This window comes from Mytilus edulis, chromosome 8, assembly GCF_963676685.1.
Source record: "Mytilus edulis chromosome 8, xbMytEdul2.2, whole genome shotgun sequence".
Classification (NCBI taxonomy): Eukaryota; Metazoa; Mollusca; class Bivalvia; order Mytilida; family Mytilidae; genus Mytilus; species Mytilus edulis.
This window is the reverse complement of record NC_092351.1, coordinates 65,753,118-65,778,752: the sequence shown is the minus strand read 5'-3', so window position 1 is coordinate 65,778,752 and position 25,635 is coordinate 65,753,118. Positions and strand designations below refer to the sequence as shown.

Genomic DNA, 25,635 nt, shown 5'->3' with positions numbered 1-25,635 from the left:
AACTCCTTACATAGAAGAATTGATAAAACTAAATACAACGAAAGTTCGCAACAGATTTACAGAAATCTTTTCAATTGATCATATGGTTTTCTCCGGGCACTCCGGCTTAATCCACCAATAAAAACTGTCCGCCACGAAATACCCTAAATGCAGTGCTTAAAAGTGGAGTTAAAGCACAAAAAATCAAGTCAAATCAATAGATCATTTATTAAGAAAATTAGCTTGTGTGGAATATGATTAAGCATCATGATCTCTGCTGGACTGAGTATTTCTTCGTTTGAACTACATGTACACAGTAATTTTGTATAAACACGTCAATTGCACATTTAATTATATTTTGAACAAAATAACTCGAATCATTACAGGGTCCTTATCGTTCGTGTCCAGAAGATGTGTTGATCAACATGAGTTAAATATAACGACTGGATTATTTGGATTATTCTAAAACTAATTAACTGTATCACGATAGCAATACTGTTATCCCCCTCTTTTTAAAAAAAAAAAACACATCGCACAAAAGATGTATAACGGTCAGACGTTACTAAATATTTGAATGAGTTCTCTTTCAACGCTTTTTGAAATTGAACAAAATTGAAGCGATGCACATCTGCGGACCTCTGTGTCGAATAGTTGATATGATCCTAGGCAGGGAGGGTTGTCTGTATGATAACGGATAACTACAGTAAAGACTAATTGGAAAAAAATACGTATTTTAGACGAAGACACCAACTTCATACGGAAATTGCAGGTAACAACAATATCAATCAGTATTATAAAATCACGGCAGTCACTCGGCTAACCGAGCGCGATTCATCGGTTAATCTGCCTGAATATGTGGCTATATATGGGCGGTTGGTCTGTTAATAGGGCTAGCTAAAGTCTGTTAATCAGGTGTTATCGAGAAAATCATTACAGAGTTAAACATTAAACTAGTACACACCCGCGAAATCGCGGGCTTTTAGAGCTTGATTGAAAGTATGTAAACTTTTGTAGGATGGATTTTTGTAAAAGATTTTATGTCTGGAAAATTTCGGAAAGGTATCAAATTCAGACAGAACATTTTTTAAGCCCTCTCCCTTTTTTCCCAAAGACTGTTATATATTTGTTTCTGATAAATTCCATTAATTTCGCGTTTCTGTATACTACGAACATACGTATATTATAAATAAAGTGTATTTCCTATTTACTATCAATTCCAAGTTTCTTCTTCACGGCGATCACTGCTATATCATAATCATAGTATACATGCAGATAAACGCGAAAATAATTGTCCTGTCCCCCAGGACTTATGACAATTATGTGCAAGTTTAAAACAGGAAGCTTAAGTCTTGTCTATGACTTAAAAGTATGTCTGGTGACAGAAACAATATCCGGACTCCTTTATTTACTCCCAAAATAACCCCAGCTGAATAATCATAAGAATGGATGACAAATGCGACTATGCATGGTATCTGTAGGACACAGAGGCATGCTGATTAATGTAATGTGGAAGGAAGAGAAGCGACACACAAAATGAGGTCTTCTCGTTTAATAGTAATGTTATCGGTCGCCTTATCAGTATTAAATGACAGATTTATAGCACTACTTAACCATTTTATTATTGAGAGAAGATATAAAATTTTCGCTTTCTTGTGCATGGATCCATGACTGTAATGTTTTTTTTTCAAAAATCAAAATCACATATATACAGATTATGCGTTTAACTCTTAGCAGACGTTCATTTGTATCACCGACCCGATTAACAGACCAACTTTTTTTTGCCCATATAGCCAGAATTCAGGTAGATCAAGGATTTGTATAGTAAATTTAATACTTCAAATCTGCTTGGTGTTGAGTGTATATTGACGATGTACATGTATGTGTAGTAAAATAAGCATGGAGACATGGGATATGATGGAAATGAGACAACTATCCATTCAATATCAAATGAAGATTTTAAAAACTAGTAGTCTACATGTACAATGATTGAATCAATGAATGTATGTCAATCACCATCAACAAAACCAATGCAGCATAGCAGGTCGATAAATATTATCACATGAAACCAACAGCCCATACATAATACATGCATAAAAAATTGTTTTTATACCAAATTTGAAGTTAAGACATAAGAGTTAAGAGATGTGGGATGTGGTATGATTGCCAATGGAATGAGACCGCTCAGTTCACCAAAGAAACAAATGATGTTGATGTAAGCAATTATTCAATCTATTGTTATTTCTTATCTTGATAGACAAAAATTGTTTTACATGTATTATACAGTATATTCGTAATTATGAGCTATAAAATCAATACATGTACAAGGCAAAATTGTACAAAAAGTATCTTCTGTTAGACAATAACCATTTTATAGTTATTATGTACGTCTTAACAAAGACATTTATTGTAAAAATAGTTTTTATACCAAATTTGAAGTTAAGACCTAAGAGTAAAGAGATGTGGTATGATTGTCAATCGAATGAGACAGCTCAGTTCACCAAAGTTCAAATGATGTTGAAGTACCGGTAAGCAATTATTCAATCTTTCCTTGATAGACAAAAGTCAATGTTGTACATGCATATTAGTAACTGTGTACTATATAATCAATACAAGGCAAAATTGTACAAAAAGTATCTTCTGTTAGACAAGAATCATTTTAGTTATGTTTACAAAGACATTTATTGATAAATATCTATAGACACTACAGTTTAGACCTACCAAGCATGAAAGTTACAAACAGAAAAGTATTACTTTTGTTTTAATACTTGCTGTAAACTACTGTTGCGTACCTCATATGAAAGTGTACCAATGTACAATCAGAAAAAGATAGTCTTCTTTGATATATGCATATGACAAGTCGCTCTTTTCAAGTTAATTTCTGTATTATACGTGAATAATACATAACCAGGAATAATTCCATGACTGACTACTTGAGAGGCCGTTATACATGTATGACATGTATGACAGAGAGCTGACACTATAAAATTGCCCTATCAAATTCATGCACAAATTGATGAAAGTACTCTGATAAGAAACAAAAGTGCATTTAAAGATGTAATGTTATTAGTACAATTAAAAAATTTTGCTTGCATTGATAATTTATAACACACTGGCTAACGTTTCTTTTATGCCTATATATGTTTAAGATGATTGAAACCGGCTACAGTAACATGCAGAGGCAGTTTTATAGGGTTTACCAATGGGCTCCCTCTTTAACAGTACTTGTTCCAAACTTATGATAATGACTAGCCACCATGTATATAAAACGCAATGCAGTAATTCGTCCTGAAATGTGTAGTCAGTTCTTTTTTGCCACAAAAAAATGTTTTGCACCTGTTTCCCGAGATTGAAAGAGTTTCCGAAGATGCAAATTCGCATATAACTATAATGACATAATTTACAAGAATAAGATTTTTTAAAATTTCTTTGACAATTGACTGAAAATAAAAAATTACAGAAGTTAACATACAAACACATTGTCAACTGCCGTTATACACATTGCATTACAATGTCCATCAAATAAAACAGTTAAATTATGCTTTTTCGTTAATTGAAACTTGAGTGAAAATCAATAATTATTACGTTTAAGAATGAATAATGTCCTTAACCATTACAACATTGTCTATACGTGACAAAAATAAGAACACAACTCGATGCATGTGTACAAAAAATCACGTTCCGATATCGTAAGTGACGAGTAGTAGTAGTAGTAATAGTGGCGAGTACCGAAGTCTCGCCGCGGAAGAGATTACGATAAACCGCGAGATTCCAATCCTTCTTACTATACAAATCCTTGGGTAGATTAACCGACCAATTTCTCGGTTAGCCGAGTGACGGTCGTGAAAATGCTGCTACTGTTATCCGTAAAATTTATTCAGACAGCTAGGCAAATGATTATATAAAAAAAATGTTTGATTTATGAGAAATCTGTGAAATGAATTCAAATACGAAATTTTGAAAGTTATTTTTGTTAACATGGTTAATCCTCAAGATACGTGTAAGACTCATGCATGTGGCCTTTAATTTATTATAATTCATCATTACTTTGTTCTATAAATATTATTTTTATTCAGTCATATCAATTTGGTGAAATGTGTAGAACAAACCATACGTGACACTGACAATTAAGAAGACGGCAAAAGTATATCGATGCAACATACAGAAAAAAAAACATTACAGTCATGGATCCATGCACAAGAAAGCGAAAATTTGATATCTTCTCTCAATAATAAAATGGTTAAGTAGTGCTATAAATCTGTCATTTAATACTGATAAGGCGACCGATAACATTACTTAACTAACAGATGTTTTAAACACAAAAATGTAAAACTTTGAAAATTTCAGGAAAATGCACAGGCACATTTGGGGTTGACCCTCCCCCTTTTTTCTAAATTTAAAAAAAATAAAATTTTAGAAATATCCTTTGATGTATCCTGCGTTTCAAGATTTATTTGAAAACTAATTATTTTTATATATGGTTTTTAAATTATTTTAATCTTGCAATTTATTGAAAAAATTAAATTTTGTAAAAAAATCAAAATCACATATATAATGAAAAAAAAGATACTTTTCTTGATTGGTATTGTGTATTTCATTTTTATCCCTTCTTGCAACAATTGTCACCTATAGATTGAGAGAGAAACCATGTGACAGTTTAATTTGAAAATATGGTGTTTTCTAAGTGGTGCAGGAGATAAGTTCACTTTTTATTCAACATCATTTTGATGCAAATTCTCGGGCTTAGATCATAGACTGATTATTTGTAAACGTAAAATTTTGCAAGTAACTACAAACAATTTCGGTATGATATCGGGGTCCCGTCTGGAGACATATTTCGGTAATAAGTTTCCGGGAAGTATATATATGGGGGGGGGGGGGGGGGGGTTGTAAAACCTTTATCGGGACTCCGGGATCGGGTGTTTTTAAGCTCGGGATTTTGGGATTGACCCTTTCGGGATCCGGGAATTTCTTTATTCGAATTTCGGGACATCGGGATTTCGTTTTTTTAAGCCCGGGATTTTGGGATTTCGTGTTTTTAAGCCCGGGATTTCGGGATCAGGACCCTCCTATCCCCCCTCATATATGATTAAATATTTTTATTATTACTTGTTGCTGGTATTCGTAGCTAGTGCCATTGCTAAAAGATAAAGATCCAAAATATATAGGCCTACAAAATTTACATTTAAACTCAAAAGTCGGAAACAAATAACCGAATGCCATGGCAAAAAAAAAAGAGAAAAGGACGAAAAACAACAGTATACAACATACAACATAGACAACTAAAACTATAAAAAAAAAACCTTTGTTGTATATTATAATGTTTCAATCATTCTCTTGGATTATCAGATTATGTCCCTCAAATTATATCCAAGTATAAAGTAAGACATCATGTGACTTCGATACGTCTTCATTTGAAAATTTACATAGGTCTTTTGTAGCTTTTTACTTTGTTTTGGAACATAAATCTTTCTTAAAATATTTACCATAATAAAAATAATAATTGTATTATATATCTCTGCTTAAACTAATCAATGCAGAAATTAAAAGTTATGGGGAAAACGAAATTTAAATTATTTAGTTCATTTTGAGCCAAAATGAAATTATCTATGTGTTCGTAATAAAGATTGAGGATTCCTTATAGTATACTATTACTTATTTAAGATTTACAGAAAATCAGGGGTTAATTTAAGTAAGTTATTATAATTTAAAATAGTCTTCCGAAGGACAGTTCTTTCTTATAATACTTTATAAACATGGGTTGAAAATTGTCATGTAGAAAGGTGAGATAAATACACGACGGATGCCACATGTGGAGCAGGATCTGCTTAAACCCTTCCAGAGCACCTGAGATCACACCTAGTTTTTGGTGGGGTTCGTGTTGCTTATTCTTTAGTTTTCTATGTTGTGACATGTGTACTATTGTTTGTCTGTTTGTCCTTCTCTTTTTTTAGCCATGTGGCGTTGTCAGCTTATTTTCGATTTATGAGTTTGACTGTCCCTCTGTTATCAGTTTCGTCCTCCTATTCTCTTACAAGTACAACTCATGATAAAACCTGGTTTCTATCAGTGAAGTTACACTAAACACTATGCACACGGTTGAATAGATAAAGATTTTGAATTGGTTATCTGACACCTCTTGCATTCCGGAAATTAGTTTCCAATGTAACAATACCCTTATTGGTAATTATTTGATTTTTGAAGCAGAAATGTTTTTGAAAAAGGATAATGATCTATATTTCAGTGTAAGTGCCGATCTATCAGGTGACGAAAACACCTTTGTACATGAAATTCTGACCCAAGGCTGAGAAGGAAGCAATGCGATGATGACATTTTGGTTTTGTTTTGATAAACAGATAAGCATCTCACTATGATTTTTGCAGATTTAACATGCGACTAGGTAACAGTAAAATGAAAATCGAATATTCTGACAGAACATTTCGACAAAGATTGTCGAACCAAAAAAATAGAAAAAAGGGGGACCCATAAATAGTATAAATCATATGACTTCTTGCAAGGAAGGTGTAACAGAAAAAAATAATAAATAGCATTTCACGAAGTCATAATGATCTAACATTTGCAGTGGAAAAGGTAAAAACTGTCAAATTATAGTAACCATAAAAAGAGTTCCATTTATAAGGGGAAGCCGGGGAACCCAGTCCCTCAAATCAATGGTGTCAAAGAATATAGATTGTGCCAAACTGTTTTAGGGTTTGTCTGACCCAAAAAGAAATATGACATTTTCTACTACATGTACTATATCATGTATATGGGCGTTTTTCAATAAAAGCGTAACTTTCAGACCTAAAAAAAATGGAAAATCAACTTGTCTAAAATTTAATTTCAAGAGTTATTTTGAATACTTCTATAATAGACCTGTTTGTAAACAAAAAGTGCAATCTTAAATATTCTTTAAAATGATATTATTTTCATAATTCATGTAATTTGTGTACTGTTTCGTAGGGGACTTTTGTCCCCTACGAAATTTCTTCTAAACACACATATTTTTTGCAATTTTAAATGTTTCCTATAGACATTCCAGTTTGTTTACTTTAAATACTAGAAAAATATCATTTTTTTTCTGAATTGGAAAACCATTTTTATCGATAAAGATTAGACAGTACTTCACATATGAAGGTTCAACTCACGTTACGTAGTTGACATTTTGAGGCGTTTCGTAGTGGACAAAACCGTTTCGTAGTGGACAAAAAGTTTCGTAGTAGACATCAACCCTATTATATGTTAATAAAAACATAATAAAAATTACATGAAACTAACCCTTGTTATTTGTTTTGCACGAATATAATTGAAAAAAGATTAAAAAAAGACTCCATGGTAGTGGTAGTGTCCACTACGAAACGTTTTTCTCCCATACTTGTTTCGTAGGGGACCGTTTCGTAAGGGACGTATTCGGATGTTTTATTTTCCCCCCACAATCTCTATATTGCAATAATAACAAGACTGATTGTATTCATCAAAGCATTTATCAAGCTGTACACTGATATTTTTTTCATAATTTTAAAACCAGATACTGAAGGAGATTTGACCCGTTTCGTAGGGGACATTATCAAAAATACGGTATCACTCTGGTCCATTTGATGTGCTCAATTTTTCTTACCAACAATTTATTTACCATTATAAATGCATCACTTCTTTTGTAAGACCCTAATGTATATATCTCTTGCAAACAAAAATTACATTGATTTTATAAAACTGTTTATTGGCAAATTTTAATGACTTCGTTTCGTAGTGGACATTTTGTGAGGGACACACCTTCTGAAATTAAAAAACCTATATTGAAATGTGTTTATTAGAATATGTTGGCTCTGAACATACTTTTGAATTATTAAAGAACTTATGTAAAGTAAAAAAAACATTTATTTCTTCATTTTTTTACGATATTTTAGAGTATGAATGTTGAACAGGCGGTCTAGGGACATGCCATTTTGGTTGTTTTGGACCATTCAGGAGTCAATATCTTATCAATCCCTCTAAAAATAAACTGTTTCTTTGCTTAAAAATGTTAAATCTAATTCAATGTACTGACTGCACAAAAAATTACTTGCAAAGATCAAAAACATTTTTTTAAAGTGGATAGGACAAGAAAATACGTTTTTATTGAAAAACGCCCATATATATATTTTCAACTAAAAAATTAAAAAATTTCTGTCTGAATTTTTGTCTGACATTTTAATAGTCCGTCAGATAGAGTTTGGGATACTGCACACTGAGAATATACATGTAGTACAAAAATAAGCAGAATTGTTGATATTTCATTAGATTTAATATATTATATTCATGAAGTTAGTATCATATGGTGACTTCAGATATACATGATATATATAGAACATGTAGAACATTTGTAGATATAACTCAAGGTTTTTTTCTTCAATTTTTTGTTTTAACTCTCCTATCTTACCATGTTTACTTCTAAATAGGTGGGGTCGGATGGGTTCTGATCCCAAAATCTAGGGCGTAAAACCAAGGTCCCAAATTTAAAGAAATCTAAATCCTAACATCCTGAAATTTGAAAAAAAAGACTTCCTGGATCCGGAAATCCCGAGCTTAAATTCACCCCATCCAGAGTCCCGAAAACTGTCCTCCCCCTTCTAAAGTAAATACACAGATGATTATGTTTCAATTTCATTTTATGTTTGATATTTATCACAGATACATCTGCTAATTAAGCCTTCAACATGTTTGACAGGCAGTCTTACAGGGGTACTAACTGATATACTTGTACAAATTACTTTTATTTTTAAAATTGAAGAAGCAAATAATATGCTTTATATATATACAGATATGTTAAATAAGTAAATTTGTTATTCATACTGTCTTAACATTCATGACATGTATAAGGTTTGAATAATCTCCCCTTCATTTTTTTCCAAAGAAAAACTGTTTGTATGCATATTTTTTTTACAATCCCTGATAATTTATTGTACCAGTAGATAAAAACAAGTCTGAAATAGCAATACAACATATACAGTATAAATAACAAGCTATTTCATATAACATAAATATATACTTTTAAAATATCACAGATTATGTAATACAGAAATAAAATAAATAGTTCATTTATCTGTTATTAACTAAGTAGCAAGTAAAATGTATTGCAGGATAAGTTGTTCATTGTTTACAGTCAGTGAAATTGACATTGTGTCATGTGTACTCATACAATAGAATTGACCTAAATACTTTGTGATATGTAATTTACGTGTATCCGTGTATATGTATTCACTACTGATTTACCCTTACAAACGGTATATAATAAATGTTATATCTACATTTATTAATAATAAATTCATTAAAATATATAATACGTATAATAATCAAATACATAATATTATACAACAATCCTAAAGTTGCAAATATATTAATCATAAAAACTAATGATTTCAATATTACATGTATTATCAATGTTTACAATACAATATTAAGAATGCCAAACTATAAATATATATACTCTTACCACTTGTGGAGTGAGTTGTACTAGTAAGGTTAACGGCACATCAAATAAACATCACACAATCATGTGTCCTATATAATTACACATTACATGGAGTCCTGAAACCAAAATACGAACATAAATACTCGGACTCTAATTATAAAAATATACAATGTAATAAATATTCTTTACTCCTTCATATTTGTACTTGATAAAAACTATTTACTACAAAACTATTACTTTATATAAACATGATAAATGGAAACACTTTTCCGTCTTTCACTTAATAAGCCGTCATTTATGAAAATATAGACTATTCATGATAATAATCAAATAGTAACGTACGCAAATTAACAATACAATTCTACCCTCGCAAATAAACCGTAGATTATAAAATCATATACTTATAGCTTAATAAAATACTCTCACGTACATCTTGTGTACTTGTGTTACATCATGTACATGCATGCGATATGAGGAGAACATTACAAGACAAATATAAACTTTACTAGAATATCATTTACGTGAAAAAATATAAAAAATGTTAATAAAGAAGTAACTTACAGTATTCTATAATTATGTTGTCCAAAATATAAGGTTTACACATGATACAGGTAAACTATATGTGGTCAATATTAACAGACATAAATTCAATGGACTGTCACGGCAATCGTCCGTGGAAATAGACAGGTACAAAACAAAGGAAATTAAACTTGACCGCGTGGAAATAGACAGGTACAAAACAAAGGAAATTAAACTTGACCGCGAAATACTAACAGCCAATCAAATACAACAATTCAAGTAAATCCCTAATGAATATTCATAGAAAATAACGTGAATATTACTATACATAAAAGTAAAGTTTGCAAGTAATAATTTAAACTAAATATACAATATTATAAATACGTAATTAAGCTTTATAATAAATATAGTAATTAAATAGATGATTTTTACAATATATAAAATGATCATAAAAATCACTCTGCTACATTAATATTTACTTTTTCAAGAAATTTTAAAAGACTTGTACAAGTAGTACCCTTGATAGTTAGTCATAAATACACCTTGATAAAATAATGCTAGAGTTTTGTTAACAAAGACAGCAACCCAACAACATTTTCTTGTAGTCTTAGGCTTATGAAGGGTTTTTCACATGTATGTTTGTTGCTTTTAGATTATTTGACTTGCATATTTGTACATGTATATGCAGGATCCTTATTCATGTTATTTAAGGGGTCAATCTTTTTTAAAATAACAGTATACTAACATGCATAATAATAGATACATGAGCACAAATTTGAGATTATAAAATATTCCATCTGATTTTAGGCAATTTGCAGTTACTTTATAGCTTTGACCTTTAGTTTTTATACGACCCCAAAAAAATTTTGGGTTCGTATAATGGTATGATGTCGTCGTCCTCCGAAGACACTTTGGTTTCCGGATAATAACTTTAGTTTAAGTGAATAGATCATAATGAATTTTTTTCAGAAGGTTCAATACCACAAAAGGAAGGTTGTGATTTATTTTGGGGATGATGGTCCAAACGGTTTAGGAATTAGGGGCCCAAAAGGGGCCAAAACAAGCATTTTTCTAGTTTCAGGATAATAACTTGTTTACCAGTATTTCAATTGCTCTGAAAGTATACTGTAATGTTTAAAATCACAAGTAGAAGGTTTAGATTCATTTAAGGGGTTATGGGGCCAAAGTTTAGGAATTAAGGACCAAAAAGGGGCCAAAACAAGCATTTTTCTAGTTTCCAGACAATACCTTGTGTGTAATTGCATGGATTGCTCTGAAATTGTACCACAATGTACCATATAACAAAGGGGAGGCTGGGATTAAGTTTTGGGTTAATTGCCTAAAATATTTAGGAATTAAGGACCAAAAAAGGGCCAAAAAGAAGCATGTTTCTAGCTTCCAAACAATCATGACAATAACTTGTGTTTAAGTGTATGGATCTCTCTGAAATCGTACTACAAGGTTCAATATTACAAAGGAAAGCATCGGATTGAGTTTAAGGGTTATTGCTCCAAGGGGGGGGGGGGGGGGGGGTTCAATAAATTGGGGGGGGGGGAGATCTCAGTTTACCATTTTTTGTAAGGGATTTTTTTTTTTCAACATTTTTCAAATTTCAAATTTTGAAAAGTTTCAATAATATATATTCAATTGCAGAGTATTGTGCAATAGATGTGTTAGATCTTGAACCACATTAATTTTGTGGCAGAAACCTATATTATGTCAAAAATTTGATCACAATCAAAATTCAGACGGTATCAAGCTTTAATATTGTGACCAAATTTGCCCCAACTGTTCAGGGTTCGATCACTGGGGTCGTATAAAGCTGCGCCCTGCGGAGCACCTGGTTTATTTTTATTGTTATTGAGATAAACATGATAAAAGGTTTCACTCTCACCATGCTCACTGTATTTTTTAAACATATTTAACAAACCGGAAGACATTTTTTGAAAGATGTTTTGATTTCCCTAAATTCCAGATTCAAAAAAAACCAACACAGAAAAGTCGAGGCCTGAGAATTAGCTGAAAAATTATTTTCCATTCTTTTGATTCTGAAATTTTTCCTTAAACTAAACTATCAAAACCTTGTCTCAGTCCATTAAATAAATATGATACAAAATTTTTATTACTAATAATTAGGGTGTGATGATAACTCTTGCTCCATCTTGTCAATATTTATTGGTGTTGAGGCTTGTCATACTTGAAGATATTGATTTGATAATTGGTATATTGTTCATGACATATTGTCCATGAAATAAAAACTTTATGAAAAACGAAGACAACTATTAAAGACTATATAAGTTCAGTCAAGATAAATTCTAGAAAGAAGCCTCTATGACTTTTTTTATCCTACAGGTTAAATTTTAAAAATCTGAATGGATATATAAGGGAGTTAACTCTACCTCCAAAATTTGTTACCATAAATACCAGTATGTTGAAAAAATATTGCAATTCTGCCAACTTTTCATGAAGCAAATGTGTGAGATTTGGCAAAAACTGTAAAGATCAAAGCAAAAAACAATAGATCAAATGAAAATGCAGACAAATAAGCATGAAAATGTGAACCTCATATGTGAGACTTGGCAGCCCTAGCGCCCTGTGTCTGTGATTCTTCAGATATTATTCCCAACTCACAAAAAAGGGCCTGTTAATGCATGTGACTATGCAGCATATTTAGCAATGATCAAGATATGAATCTGTCATATATAATTTTATTTTCCAGATTGATTAAGAAATCACCAGCACTATTTATCATGTTTATTTGAGTATGCTACTTTAAAATCAGAGTTTCCTGTCTGGAGGTAGTAAATGCACAAGGAAAGAAATCTGCAGCATTTACTTCTAGTATCAGTATAATGTAAAGTAGTAGCAGTATGAAGAATGACAGATTTTAGTATCTGTCTGTTTTTTGCTTTATTTTTGGTAAGTTTATTATACAATAATTCAGTGTTGTATAATTAAGTCTTTTTCATTGGTGAGTTTCATGACAACCAAAAGGTATATTTATACATAACAATTTTTTTAAAGTGAAAAAGTATATAAGGCCACACCAATTTCATTTATAGTTCTTTGGATTTTCCTGCTCCTGTTTTTGAGAAATCAAGTTTTCAACAAACAAAAAAACTACCACTTCCGTATTTTTTTGGTCCGCATGCCGCTCCGAAATTAGTCTTGCCTTGAATTTTTTTTTTCTCACTGACGCTTTATTTTTGCATATTATCAAATCTGGGTTTAAACGCATGTGTGATCAATCAATAAAAAGGAAATTTGTGAATTAGATAGAAGAAACCCATAATTTAAATGAATTACCAACAGGTCCCCGTAAAAACTGTGTTCGCAGTGTTAATGAAAAAAAACCAATAGAACTTCCTAAAACCCTAAACCAAAATCGTGTGAACAGGGCAAGGAGAAATTGATAGGCCCAGAGAAACAGTTGTGTGACCTTATTGACCTGGCTAGTACTATAGAGTGTGGGTGATCTTCAGATACTTTAGAATCAGTGACAATTGTGCAGAATAAACTTTAAAATGCTTTGTGGTATATATACAAATGTAGACTACATCCATAGAAGACTGCAATTTACTGTGAAATATATCAAGATCCTACTATCAAAATAAATCTATCTGATATTAAAAATTTATTCATTCCCAGAGTGCATCTTACAATTCACAGTAGTAGCTACTTTTGATGAGAACACATATCCTTCTGTTTGTCTTTTAGTTTCCAAGCACAGCTCTTTTAATATAACAATAAGGAGATGTGGTTAATTGCCAATAAGACAACTACAAAATGTATCCACCAAAATTCAAAAGAAGTAGATGTAAGCAGTTATAGGCAACCAAGAATTCTTCAACCATGAGAAAATCCCATGTTTTGTTTAGGGCCTTTCCAGAATTAATTGTATGGGGGGAGGAAGGCACCTGTATTAAAATTTTATTGGTGGTGGGTATTTAAGAAAGATTGCTTGAACATTTAAAAGAAATATCCAATTTAAAATGTATGCATGGTGGGGTCAAATAAAAAGTGCCTTCCTTTCCTCCCCCCATACATTTATTTTTGGAACAGCCCTTGGTGGAATTTAATTAAACCTTAAACATTGTCAAAAAAGGCTGTTCACCAAAAAATTACAAACTGAAAGTATCAATTTAGTTATTGTCATGTGTTTTGCATGCTCTTTACATTTGTGACGGCCATTGGTATTGCCATTTCTAAGTCACATTTAAGAGGTTTTTTTTCAAATATTTGCTGCTGCAAGGTGAAAGAGTCTACAGTTGTTTGCTTAGAGTCAGAATAATGTATTCAAATGGGATAACAATCCTGATGCATCAAAACATCAGTGCTTTTCCTTCCTATTTTGTTTGATAAACCTAGCTTGTAACACGTTAAAAAAAAAAAAAATATCGCTCACTCATCTTGCAGACCACTCCCCTGTCAAAAACTTTTTTTAAGAACAAAAAAAATTCGCTCGCTCGCCCCAAGGTGGTGTGGCCTTATAAGTCCTACACAGGAGATATTGTTCTGTGTGGGTTTGTTTCCCCTGTCTACTAAAGTAGAGGCACATTATATATTTATCTTTTTTAGATAAATCCATACATTTTAAAAAGTCTGTCCAATATATCATGTTTAGATATAAGAAGATGTGGTATGAGTGCGAATGAGACAGCTCTCCATCCAAGTCACAATTTGTAAATGGAAACCATATTAAGTCAAAAGACGGCCTTCAATAACAATGAATAAGAAGCATTGGTTCACACCCTACAAGAAGCTATACATTTTAAGGGCCCCAAAAATTACTATTGTAAAACCATTCTTACAGAAAAACCAATGGTCTAATCTATATACTAAACAAGACAACAACAAACATACATGTTATATGCTGCTAAAGTTATGCTTAAGGTTACAAATTTACCATCAAGTTATGGTTCACATGTTAATACAAAACAAAAAACTTAAAATTTAGTTCACATGTTAATACAAAACAAAAAACTTAAAATTTAGTTCACATGTTAATCATGTTTATTATATATATGATATGTCATTCCTAAAATATATAACTTTTAATAAATGTTTTGACCCTGATTTCCCTACAAACCGACATGTGATAAAGCATGTTGCCAAAATGGACAAATTTATATCTTTGACATATTTTCTAGGGACATTCTTTAGTGCATTTATCAGGAATAATGAGTACCAGTCACCACATTGATAAAGGTTTATAAGTTTATGTTGATGTATAAAGTCAACCTTTCATACTTTAACTAACAAAAATTCTTCTAGCTGTACATTCATCATGTTCACTGTCAACTTAAAAAAAGACACTAGAATGAGATTTTACTTAATAAAAATATCAAGTTTGTTTCAATTTTTGTTTTTAGCATAAAGCTGTATGTTTAAAGTTCAAAGGTGGAGGAGATTTCATCTTATTGGACGATGAACCTGAGAATTTGTAAGTGTATAAGTAGTAATGTAAATTTTGAATTGATATACATTTTGAACAGTAATCATGGTAAGAATTAGGAAGGACTGATGACATAAAGAAATATGTTAATTATATTGGTTGCAATGAATAACTCTCATGACTGTCATGATTGTGATTTCCCAGTGAAATAAAAACTGATAATTTCATGTGAAATAAACTCACTTATATGACTTTGCTGATGTCATACAACAATAATATACGTTGTCAAGATGTTGTCAATAGATATAGGAAGATGTGGTATGAGTGCCAATCAATGAGACGACTCTCCATCCAAGTAGCAATTTATAAAAGTAAACAGTTAAAGGTTAAGGTATGTCTTTCAACACAAAGCCTTGGCTCACACCAAACAGCAAGCTATAAACCTGGGCCCCAAATTATACTAGTGTAAAACCATTTAAATGGAAAAACCGACGGTCTAATCTATATAAAAATGAGAAACGAGAAACATTTGGTATCTGTATAGACTGTCCAACATTATATTTAATATCCTTGGATTTTTATTTCAGGTTGTATGAAAATACATTTGTGCACGAATGGCATTTATGCAGGGTGAACAGCAGTGTTATAAGCCCTTATGAATATAATAAAAAGGGATACATCAATGACAACTGTTCCAACAAAAACTGGGACAACAAACATCCTTATTTAAAATATGCTTGGTTTTATGCTGGTGTTCCTGACACAGAGATTCCAAGTAAGCTACAATTTTTCATGATTTCATGGGTTAACCTGAATTTAAATGTATAACAAAGTATGTATTTTTTATATAGAATTGTATATATATAGATTCTACCACTGCATCGAGTGTAATATAACATTTATCCACACAAAACAGTTAAATTTTCAAATTTAAAACATGAGGCTCGCCGAGTGTTTTAAATATTTAAAATTTAACTGTCGAGAGTGGATAAATATCGTATTACACGAGATTTGGTGGTGGAATCTGTTTCTCTAATGATTTTCAAACAATACGCAGGCAAACTTATTCCTTCTTTGCGACTGATCTGCAAAAAGATGTGTTCTTTCTATGTGAAGTCATCATGCATGGTCGACCTTTTTTCATGCTGTCACAGTAGGAAATTCAGAGGAAAACAAGAAAATTCGACGTCATAATTGGATTTTAACCAATGAAAAACTGAGATCAAATGAACCACAGGTTGATTAAATTTTTTTATACAATGGGTGCAGAAAGGGATAAAGTGAAGAAGAATTCAAGAAATATGAAGACTTAATTAAAAAAATTGTTATTATAAATCTGTATCATAAGTATTTAAATTACATATTTGGATTACTATCATTATGCTATTTCAGCCTGTGATCCATTGTCAGCTGCTGACAGTTATTCTTGGAACTGTGAGAAAAACCTACTCCTAAATGAAGTAACCCCATATAGGAATTGCACACCAGTGTGTAATGAGGGATATACCTTACTACACAATGTGACGGCTAGATGTAGTGTCAATCTAACATGGACTTGGTTTGGAGATAAAGATAGACAGTTTTGTGAAAAGACACATTTCCCTGCAGGTATTTGAATTGATAAAATGTATGCAGATGTCAGCAGGATTAATATTGTAAATGAAAGAGTTTATGTCAATGATATTGTGACCAACAGAAAAAATAAGAGGCATATTGATCAAGGTCACTATAATTGTAAAACTTCACATTTTGAAGAACTGGCCACTATTTATCAATTTTATCCAGGTTTCATGCATTGATTCAGTCTTAGATGTTTGATTTTTTTATTAGTTGTTAGTGGCTTTGAACTAGCTGCCAGTTAACTGCGAGTACTCTCAGATCTGTACTTATTGTCTTTTTCTTGTACCCAGCCATGTCCACTTGTATTTTTGTCCATCTGATGAGTTAAGCCTTTTTATCTGATTTTTATACGACCGCAAAAATTGAAAATTTTTTGGTCGTATATTGGTATCATGATGGCGTCGTCGTCTGCGTCGTCGTTGTCCTCGTCTGTGGCGTTGTCATCGTCGTCTGAATACTTTTAGTTTTTGCACTCAACTATAGTAAAAGTGAATAGAAATCTATGAAATTTTAACACAAGGTTTATGACCACAAAAGGAAGGTTGGAATTGATTTTGGAAGTTTTGGTCCCAACATTTTAGGAATTAGGGGCCAAAAAGGGCCCAAATAAGCGTTTTCTTGGTTTTCGCACTATAACTTTAGTTTAAGTAAATAGAAATTTATGAAATTTTGACCCAAGGTTTATGACCACAAAAGAAAGGTTGGGATTGATTTTGGGAGTTTTGGTTACAATAGTTTAGGAATAAGGGGCCAAAAAAGGGCCCAAATAAGCATTATTCTTGGTTTTGGCACAATAACTTTAGTATAAGTAAATAGAAATCAATGAAATTTAAACACAAGGTTTATGACCACAAAAGGAAGGTTGGGAATGATTTTGGGAGTTGAGGTTCAAACAGTTTAGGAATAAAGGGGCCAAAAAGGGGCCAAATAAGCATTTTTCTTGGTTTTTGCACCATAACTTTGGTATAAGTATATAGAAATCTATGAAATTTAAACACAAGGTTTATGACCATAAAAGGAAGGTTGGGATTGATTTTGGGAGTTTTGGTCCCAACAGTTTAGGAATAAGGGGCCCAAAGGGTCCAAAATTAAACTTTGTTTGATTTCATCAAAAATTGAATAATTAGGGTTTTTTGATATGCCAAATCTAACTGTGTATGTAGATTCTTAATTTTTGGTCCCGTTTTCAAATTAGTCTACATTAAGGTCCAAAGGGTCCGAAATTAAACTTAGTTTGATTTTAACAAAAATTGAATCCTTGGGGTTCTTTGATATGCTGAATCTAAAAAATTAATGTACTTAAGATTTTTGATTATTTGCCCAGTTTTCAAGTTGGTCCAAATCGGGGTCCAAAATTAAATTTGTTTGATTTAATCAAAAATTGAATAATTGGGGTTCTTTGATATGCCAAATCTATCTGTGTATGTAGATTCTTAATTTCTGGTCCCGTTTTCAAATTGGTCTACATTTAAGTCCAAAGGGTCCAAAATTAAACTTAGTTTGATTTTAACAAAAATTGAATTCTTGGTCTTTTTTGATATGCTGATCTAAACATGTACTTAAATTTTTATACGACCGCATTCAAATTTTTCGTCGTATATTGCTATCACGTTGGCGTCGTCGTCTGCATCGTCGTCGTCGTCGTCTGAATACTTTTAGTTTTCGCACTCTAACTTTAGTAAAAGTGAATAGAAATCTATGAAATTTTAACACAAGGTTTATAACCACAAAAGGAAGGTTGGGATTGATTTTGGGAGTTTTGGTCCCAACATTTTAGGAATTAGGGGCCAAAAAGGGCCCAAATAAGCATTTTCTTGGTTTTCGCACTATAACTTTAGTTTAAGTTAATAGAAATCTATGAAATTTTGACACAAGGTTTATGACCACAAAAGAAAGGTTGGGATTGATTTTGGAAGTTTTGGTTCCAACAGTTTAGGAATTAGGGGCCAAAAAAGGGCCCAAATAAGCATTATTCTTGGTTTTCGCACAATAACTTTAGTTTAAGTAAATAGAAATCAATGAAATTTAAACACAAGGTTTATGACCATAAAAGGAAGGTTGGTATTGATTTTGGGAGTTTTGGTCTCAACAGTTTAGGAATAAAGGGCCCAAAGGGTTCAAAATTAAACTTTGTTTGATTACATCAAAAATTGAATAATTGGGGTTCTTTGATATGCCGAATCTAACTGTGTATGTAGATTCTTAATTTTTGGTCCCGTTTTCAAATTGGTCTACATCAAGGTCCAAAGGGTCCAAAATTAAACTTAGTTTGATTTTAACAAAAATTGAATCCTTGGGGTTCCTTGATATGCTGAATCTAAAAATGTACTTAGATTTTTTATTATTGGCCCAGTTTTCAAGTTGGTCCAAATCGGGGTCCAAAATTAAACTTTGTTTGATTTCATCTAAAATTGAATGATTGGGGTTCTTTGATATGCCAAATCTAACTGTGTATGTAGATTCTTAATTTTTGGTCCCGTTTTAAAATTGGTCTACATTAAAGTCCAAAGGGTCCAAAATTAAACTAAGTTTGATTTTAACAAAAATTGAATTCTTGGGCCTCTTTGATATGCTGAATCTAAACATGTACTTAGATTTTTGATTATGGGCCCAGTTTTCAAGTTGGTCCAAATCAGGATCCAAAATTATTATATTCAGTATTGTGCAATAGCAAGAAATTTTCAATTGCACAGTATTCAGCAATAGCAAGAAATCTTCAATTGCACAGTATTGTGCAATAGCAAGAAATCTTCAATTGCACAGTATTGTGCAATAGCAAATATTTTCAATTGCACAGTGTTGCACAATAGCAAGAAATATCTAATTGCACAATATTGTGCAATAGCAAGAAATTCCAATTGGATTTCAATTAGAGTTATCTTTCTTTGTCCAGAATAGTAGTTGAATCAACTTAAATCATTGTTTTATACAATATACAATGTATATTCACTTTTACTACCAACTGATAGATTAAAACAATCTTTACCATTCAGTGATAACAAGCAGTTTTTTTTACATTTTAATATTTTATGATGTATTTAAATGAGTAGTTATTGTTGCAAGCTTCATTAGAAATTTGAATTGAGATCAGTTTTGAAATAAGGGAAAGGGGGATGTGAAAAAAAATTGGGGGGTCAATTTTTTTCATTTCAGATTTCATAAATAAAAAGAAAATTTCTTCAAACATTTTTTTGAGAGGATTAATATTCTACAGCATAGTGAATTTCTCAAAGGCAAAAAAAAATTTTTAAGTTCATTAGACCACATTCATTCTGTGTCAGAAACCTATGCTGTGTCAACTATTTAATCACAATCCAAATTTAGAGCTGAATCCAGCTTGAATGTTGTGTCCATACTTGCCCCAACCGTTCAGGGTTCAACCTCTGCGGTCGTATAAAGCTGCGCCCTGCAGAGCATCTGGTTAATTATGGGCCCAGTTTTCAAGTTGGTCCAAATCAGAATCCAAAATTATTACAACAATCCAAATTTAGAGCTGAATCCAGCTTGAATGTTGTGTCCATACTTGCCCCAACCATTCAGGGTTCAACCTCTGCGGTCGTATAAAGCTGCGCCCTGCAGAGCATCTGGTTAATTATGGGCCCAGTTTTCAAGTTGGTCCAAATCAGAATCCAAAATTATTACATTAAGTATTGTGCAATAGTAAGAAATTTTCTATTGCACAGTACTCAGCAATAGCAAGAAATCTTCATTTGCACAGTATTGTGCAATAGCACAAAATTTTCAATTGCACAGTATTGGGCAATAGCAAGAAATCTTCAATTGCACAGTATTTGGTGCAGTAGCAAGTATTTTCAATTGCACAGTATTGCGCAATAGCAAGAAATATTTAATTGCACAATATTGTGCAATAGCAAGAAATTTCAATTGGAGTTATCTTTCTTTGTCCAAAATAGTAGTTGAATAAATTTAAATCATTGTTTTATTCAATATACAATGTATATTCACTTTTACTACCAACTGATAAATTAAAACAATCTTTACCATTCAGTGATAACAAGCACTTTTTTTTACATTTTAATATTTTATGATGTATTTAAATGAGTAGCTATTGTTGCAAACTCCATTAGAAATTTGAATTGAGATTGGTTTTGGAATAAAGGAAAGGGGGATTTGAAAAAAAAATTGGGGGGGGGGTTCAAATTTTCTCATTTCAGATTTCTTCAAACATTTTTTTGAGAGAATTAATATTCAACAGCATAGTGAATTGCTCAAAGGCAAAACAAAAATTTTAAGTTCATTAGACCACATTCATTCTGTGCCAGAAACCTATGCTGTGTCAACTATTTAATCACAATCCAAATTTAGAGCTGAATTCAGCTTGAATGTTGTGTCCATATTTGCCCCAACTGTTCAGGGTTCAACCTCTGCAATGGTATAAAGCTGCGCCCTGCGGAGCATCTGGTTATAGTTCGTTCTTATGTTGTACTGTTATACCACTGTCCCAGGTTAGGGGGAGGGTTGGGATCCCCTTAACATGTTTAACCCCGCCACATTATGTATGTATGTGCTTGTTTCAAGTCAGGAGCCTGTAATTCAGTGTTTGTTGTTTGTTTATGTGTTACTATTTGTTTTATGTTCATTTTTTGTACATAAATAAGGCCGTTAGTTTTCTTGTTTGAATTGTTTAACATTTTCATTTCAAGAGTTTTCTTGTTTGAATTGTTTAACATTTTCATTTCAAGGCCTTTTATAGCTGACTATGTGGTATGGGCTTAGCTCCTTTTTGAAGGCCATATGGTGACCTATAGTTGTTAATTTCTGTGTCATTTTGGTCTCTTGTGAAGAGTTGTCTCATTGGCAATCATACCACATCTTTTTTTTTTTATATTTTTACAGTTTGTTGAATAGAGTACACTTATATATAAAATTGAGAATGGAAATGGGGAATGTGTCAAAGAGACAACAACCCGACCAAATAAAAAACAACAGCATGTTGGGTAATTGACTCCTCCTTTAGATTCAAGGTAATTGACTCCTCCTACATATTTTAGGTAATCAATTCCTTCTACAGTCCAGGCATGGGGTAAACATAATCAGTAATCGTAATCAGCTGTAATCGATTACATTTTGCAGTGTAATCCTATGTAATCAGTAATCATGTCATTTCTGATTACAAGGAATCATAATGTAATCGATTTCATTGCAAAAAACAGGTGTAATCATGATTACTTTTAGATTACTTTAAGATTACATTCATATGATTACTTGCTGATTACAAATCTTGTATATATATGAAAATAGTTTTTGATAGACAATATGAAAATAAGAAAATGTAAAGCTTGAATGAAAAATCATGAAACTGGTATTCACAATGATGGGACCTTGTTTAATGTGATAAATTGTATCATCTATATAACAAATTTGTATAATCAAGTGTTTTATTTTGTTAACAGTTTACTAAAGGAAATTGCCTCTCCAATATTTTGTTGTGAGATTGAGCTCTTATGATACATGTACAAGAATATGCCTTGAAAGCATTTTTTCCCCTTGATTGAAAACTTCTGATATTAACTCCAATTTCATGTAAGTTTACCCAATATTTTTACATAACTACATTGAAACTCAAATGCAGAAAACATTTAGTTCCTATTTGACTTTGATGGTCGACATAAATCATGAGCCCACTTAATTCAAATTTGAAGTTAAAACCAGATTTCATTTATTGACAAATAAGCTCACCTATTGTTTGTTAATAAAAGGGATGTAGTGATTAACACCTGTAAAACATTTAAGTCATATAAAACCTCAAATTAGAAAAAAAATTGCTTTGGTTAAAGAATTGGAGAAACATTATTTTTCACTGGTTACTCGTTTCTTATGACTTTAATGGATGTGTCAATTATGTTCCAACAGACAATAAAACTATACTTATAATTAATTTTTCCTCATTTGTTCAGGTTTTTTGTTAATTAGGCAGTTGGTTAAAATTTGTAGAAAAAAATAAAAAGATATCTTTTACATAGAGAAAGGACACTTGTCTATAGCTATTTTTATCAAATTACAGTCATGTTACACTGTACTTGTCTATAATAAATTCTTTTAAATAAGATGAATAAATTCAGGCTTTTAAAAAAATCACCAAAATTAGCTTTTTTGTGAGGATAAAAAGTTATAAAAAACATTGAAATTTCAATATACAATGTAATCATAAAGTAATCTTAGTAATCATGATTACTTTAAAGAAAAGTAATCTAATGTAATTGATTACATATGAAATAGGGTGTAATTGTAATGTAATCGATTACATTTTATTAGCAAAGTAATTGTAATTCAATCGATTACATTTTAAAGTAATCGACCTCATTCCTGTTGTAAAACTGATAGCTTTTGCTGTAGTGAAGGGGGTATTAAGTGTTATCCTTGTGTGTCTCTACGTTCGTACGTACATCCACTCCAAAGTTGGTTTCTGTTTTTTAACTTTAGTTTGACTCAACTAAATGTTATGAAACTAATATACACAATAGTAATTATTACTACAAACCTCAGATCTATTTCCTATTTAGTTGACGTTACTTTAATGTTTATGGCCTTCAACAATGAGCAAAGCCCATACTGCATAGTTAGCTATAAAAGGCCACGAAATGACAAATGTAAAACTATTCAACCAAAAAAATTATCGGCCTAATTTATATACAAAAAAAGAATGAAAAACAAGTATGTAACACATAAACAAACCACAATTACTGAATACAGGCTCCTGACTTGGGATAGACACATACAAACATGTTAACGGGATCCCAACACTCCCCCTAACCTGGGACTGTGGTGTAACCGTACAACATGTTGTAATAGTTATTGACCTTAAATGATTATTTGTATCTTGTTATTGCAGTTTTGTCTTTTATCTTAAAAACTATTTTAAATCAAAAGAAATTATAAAATCAAATTTGATCTAAACAAGGCTTTTTAGACATGGCAGAATTTGTTAGTTGACTTCTTATAGGAGTTATTACCCTTTAATAACAATTTATACATGTACTCCTTTTCATGAGCAAATATTATAGGCAATAGAAAGTAACTAAACAGTTAAAATTATCAGTCATTGTCAGTAGAACACAATCAAACAAAAAGAGACTGTTGTCATCAATTATAATTTATTTTACAATGTTAGAGAGTGGTCATTGCTGAAGAGGCACATAAATCCAGTTGAGTAGCACTGTCTATTTATAGGTCACAGTTTTGTTATGCTTAATGATGCATATTATGTGGCACAAATCCTGTCAAATATGTCATTATGCATACTGTTACTTATCATTTATTTTTATTTCTATTTCCTGTATTTCTATTTTTGTTAGATTCAGCAAAAGCTCCTTCAGATAGACATCTGACCTCTGTGACCTCAACCCGACCTCCAAGCTCTGCAGCCTCACGCCAACCTACTAGCACAACACCATTAGAGAAACAAACAAGCACATTTTCATCGGAAACTGTGCCATATTATGAAGCAGATTGGGCTCCTACAGATTTAAGTGCCATTCCAATTAATCAAACAGCTATTCAATTAACATGGAAGGTGAGAGTAGTGTTTTTATGCCCCGGCAATGCCTCTGCAACTGGAAATTGAGGGCATATTAATTGTTTACCCTAGTGTCTGTCCTTCCTTCCATCTGTCCCATTATGGGTATATAGTTATTCTGCATAACTTCTCCTACAGTATGAATCCTAGGAAGTTTTCACTTTGCTGCCAGCTTGTACATATATTGAAAGTGTGCATGTGGTCAGGGTTTTAATTTTGATTAAAATGTGCTCTTTTGGGTGATAGTTCAACTTTGTCATTTTTGGAGTATATACTTGCATATATATAAGAGGTGCATAGCATTTCAGGAAAATTTCTCCTACAGTTTGAATGCTAGGATGTTATCATTTTGCTGGCTGTTTGTAAATATATATATTGAAAATGTGCATGTGGCCAGGGTTTAGATTTTTTATTATAATAATTGCTCTTTTGGGAGAAAGTTGAACTTTGTCATTTTTGTTATGTATTCAATTGTACAAGATGTAGTCCTATAGTGAACCATACACCTATCTGCTCCCATGCTCAATTTTGTGTATTTTAAAATAAGACTTTGCATCTGCAGGGACATCATTTGTGTCTCCCAGACCCAATAATATCTCAAAGAAATTCTCACATTGACTTTGTTATAATACAGTTACTTGAGAGTGGAGTAAAGTGGAGTGGAGGGTGGGCACATCACTTTGTCTAGTTTTTTTGTTATTTGTGAAGTTAACCGGTTATTAATATTATTGACATTTCCTAATCTTTTCAAATTTTCAAGCTTGAAAGAGTTGAGTAGGCAGAAGAAATAAGTAATTCCTGGATTTCTGCTGTTCATTCAGTATTTAGCCTTGCTATAGTAGCTGGTGAGGCTTATGTTTTATTGTACGTAATGTATGAATATCATAATATCAAATGTGGATGTTAAATATGATGCCTTGTGTATGGAAAATGCCAAGCTTTATTCCCAACAACTTGAGTGGTAGATGCCTATTGCATATCAAGATTTCTGTCCCTATATGTTGAATTGTGGCAATCCAAAGTTAAGAAATTATTATGAATTAATGGGCCTCAATCACCCTAGCAAAAATGACCGTAGATGAATATAGGTCATTTTGTCTTCACATGTTTTTTGTAGTTGGAACATCTTTGGCTTTA

The 25,635-nt window shown here is 31.8% G+C and overlaps 1 protein-coding gene across 1 annotated transcript in view; it reads left to right on the top strand.

The window, feature by feature from the left end:
• Window positions 1-6,257: 6,257 nt before the first annotated feature.
• The window catches only part of LOC139486096 (uncharacterized), a 34,230-nt gene continuing 14,852 nt past the window's right edge, over window positions 6,258-25,635 (top strand). Inside the window, exons 1-6 of the mRNA XM_071270800.1 lie at window positions 6,258-6,376; window positions 12,666-12,865; window positions 15,319-15,389; window positions 15,929-16,116; window positions 16,734-16,949; window positions 24,278-24,495. Coding sequence (XP_071126901.1) covers window positions 12,824-12,865; window positions 15,319-15,389; window positions 15,929-16,116; window positions 16,734-16,949; window positions 24,278-24,495 — 735 coding nt within the window. The 5' untranslated portion in view covers window positions 6,258-6,376; window positions 12,666-12,823. The remainder of the gene's footprint in view (window positions 6,377-12,665; window positions 12,866-15,318; window positions 15,390-15,928; window positions 16,117-16,733; window positions 16,950-24,277; window positions 24,496-25,635) is intronic.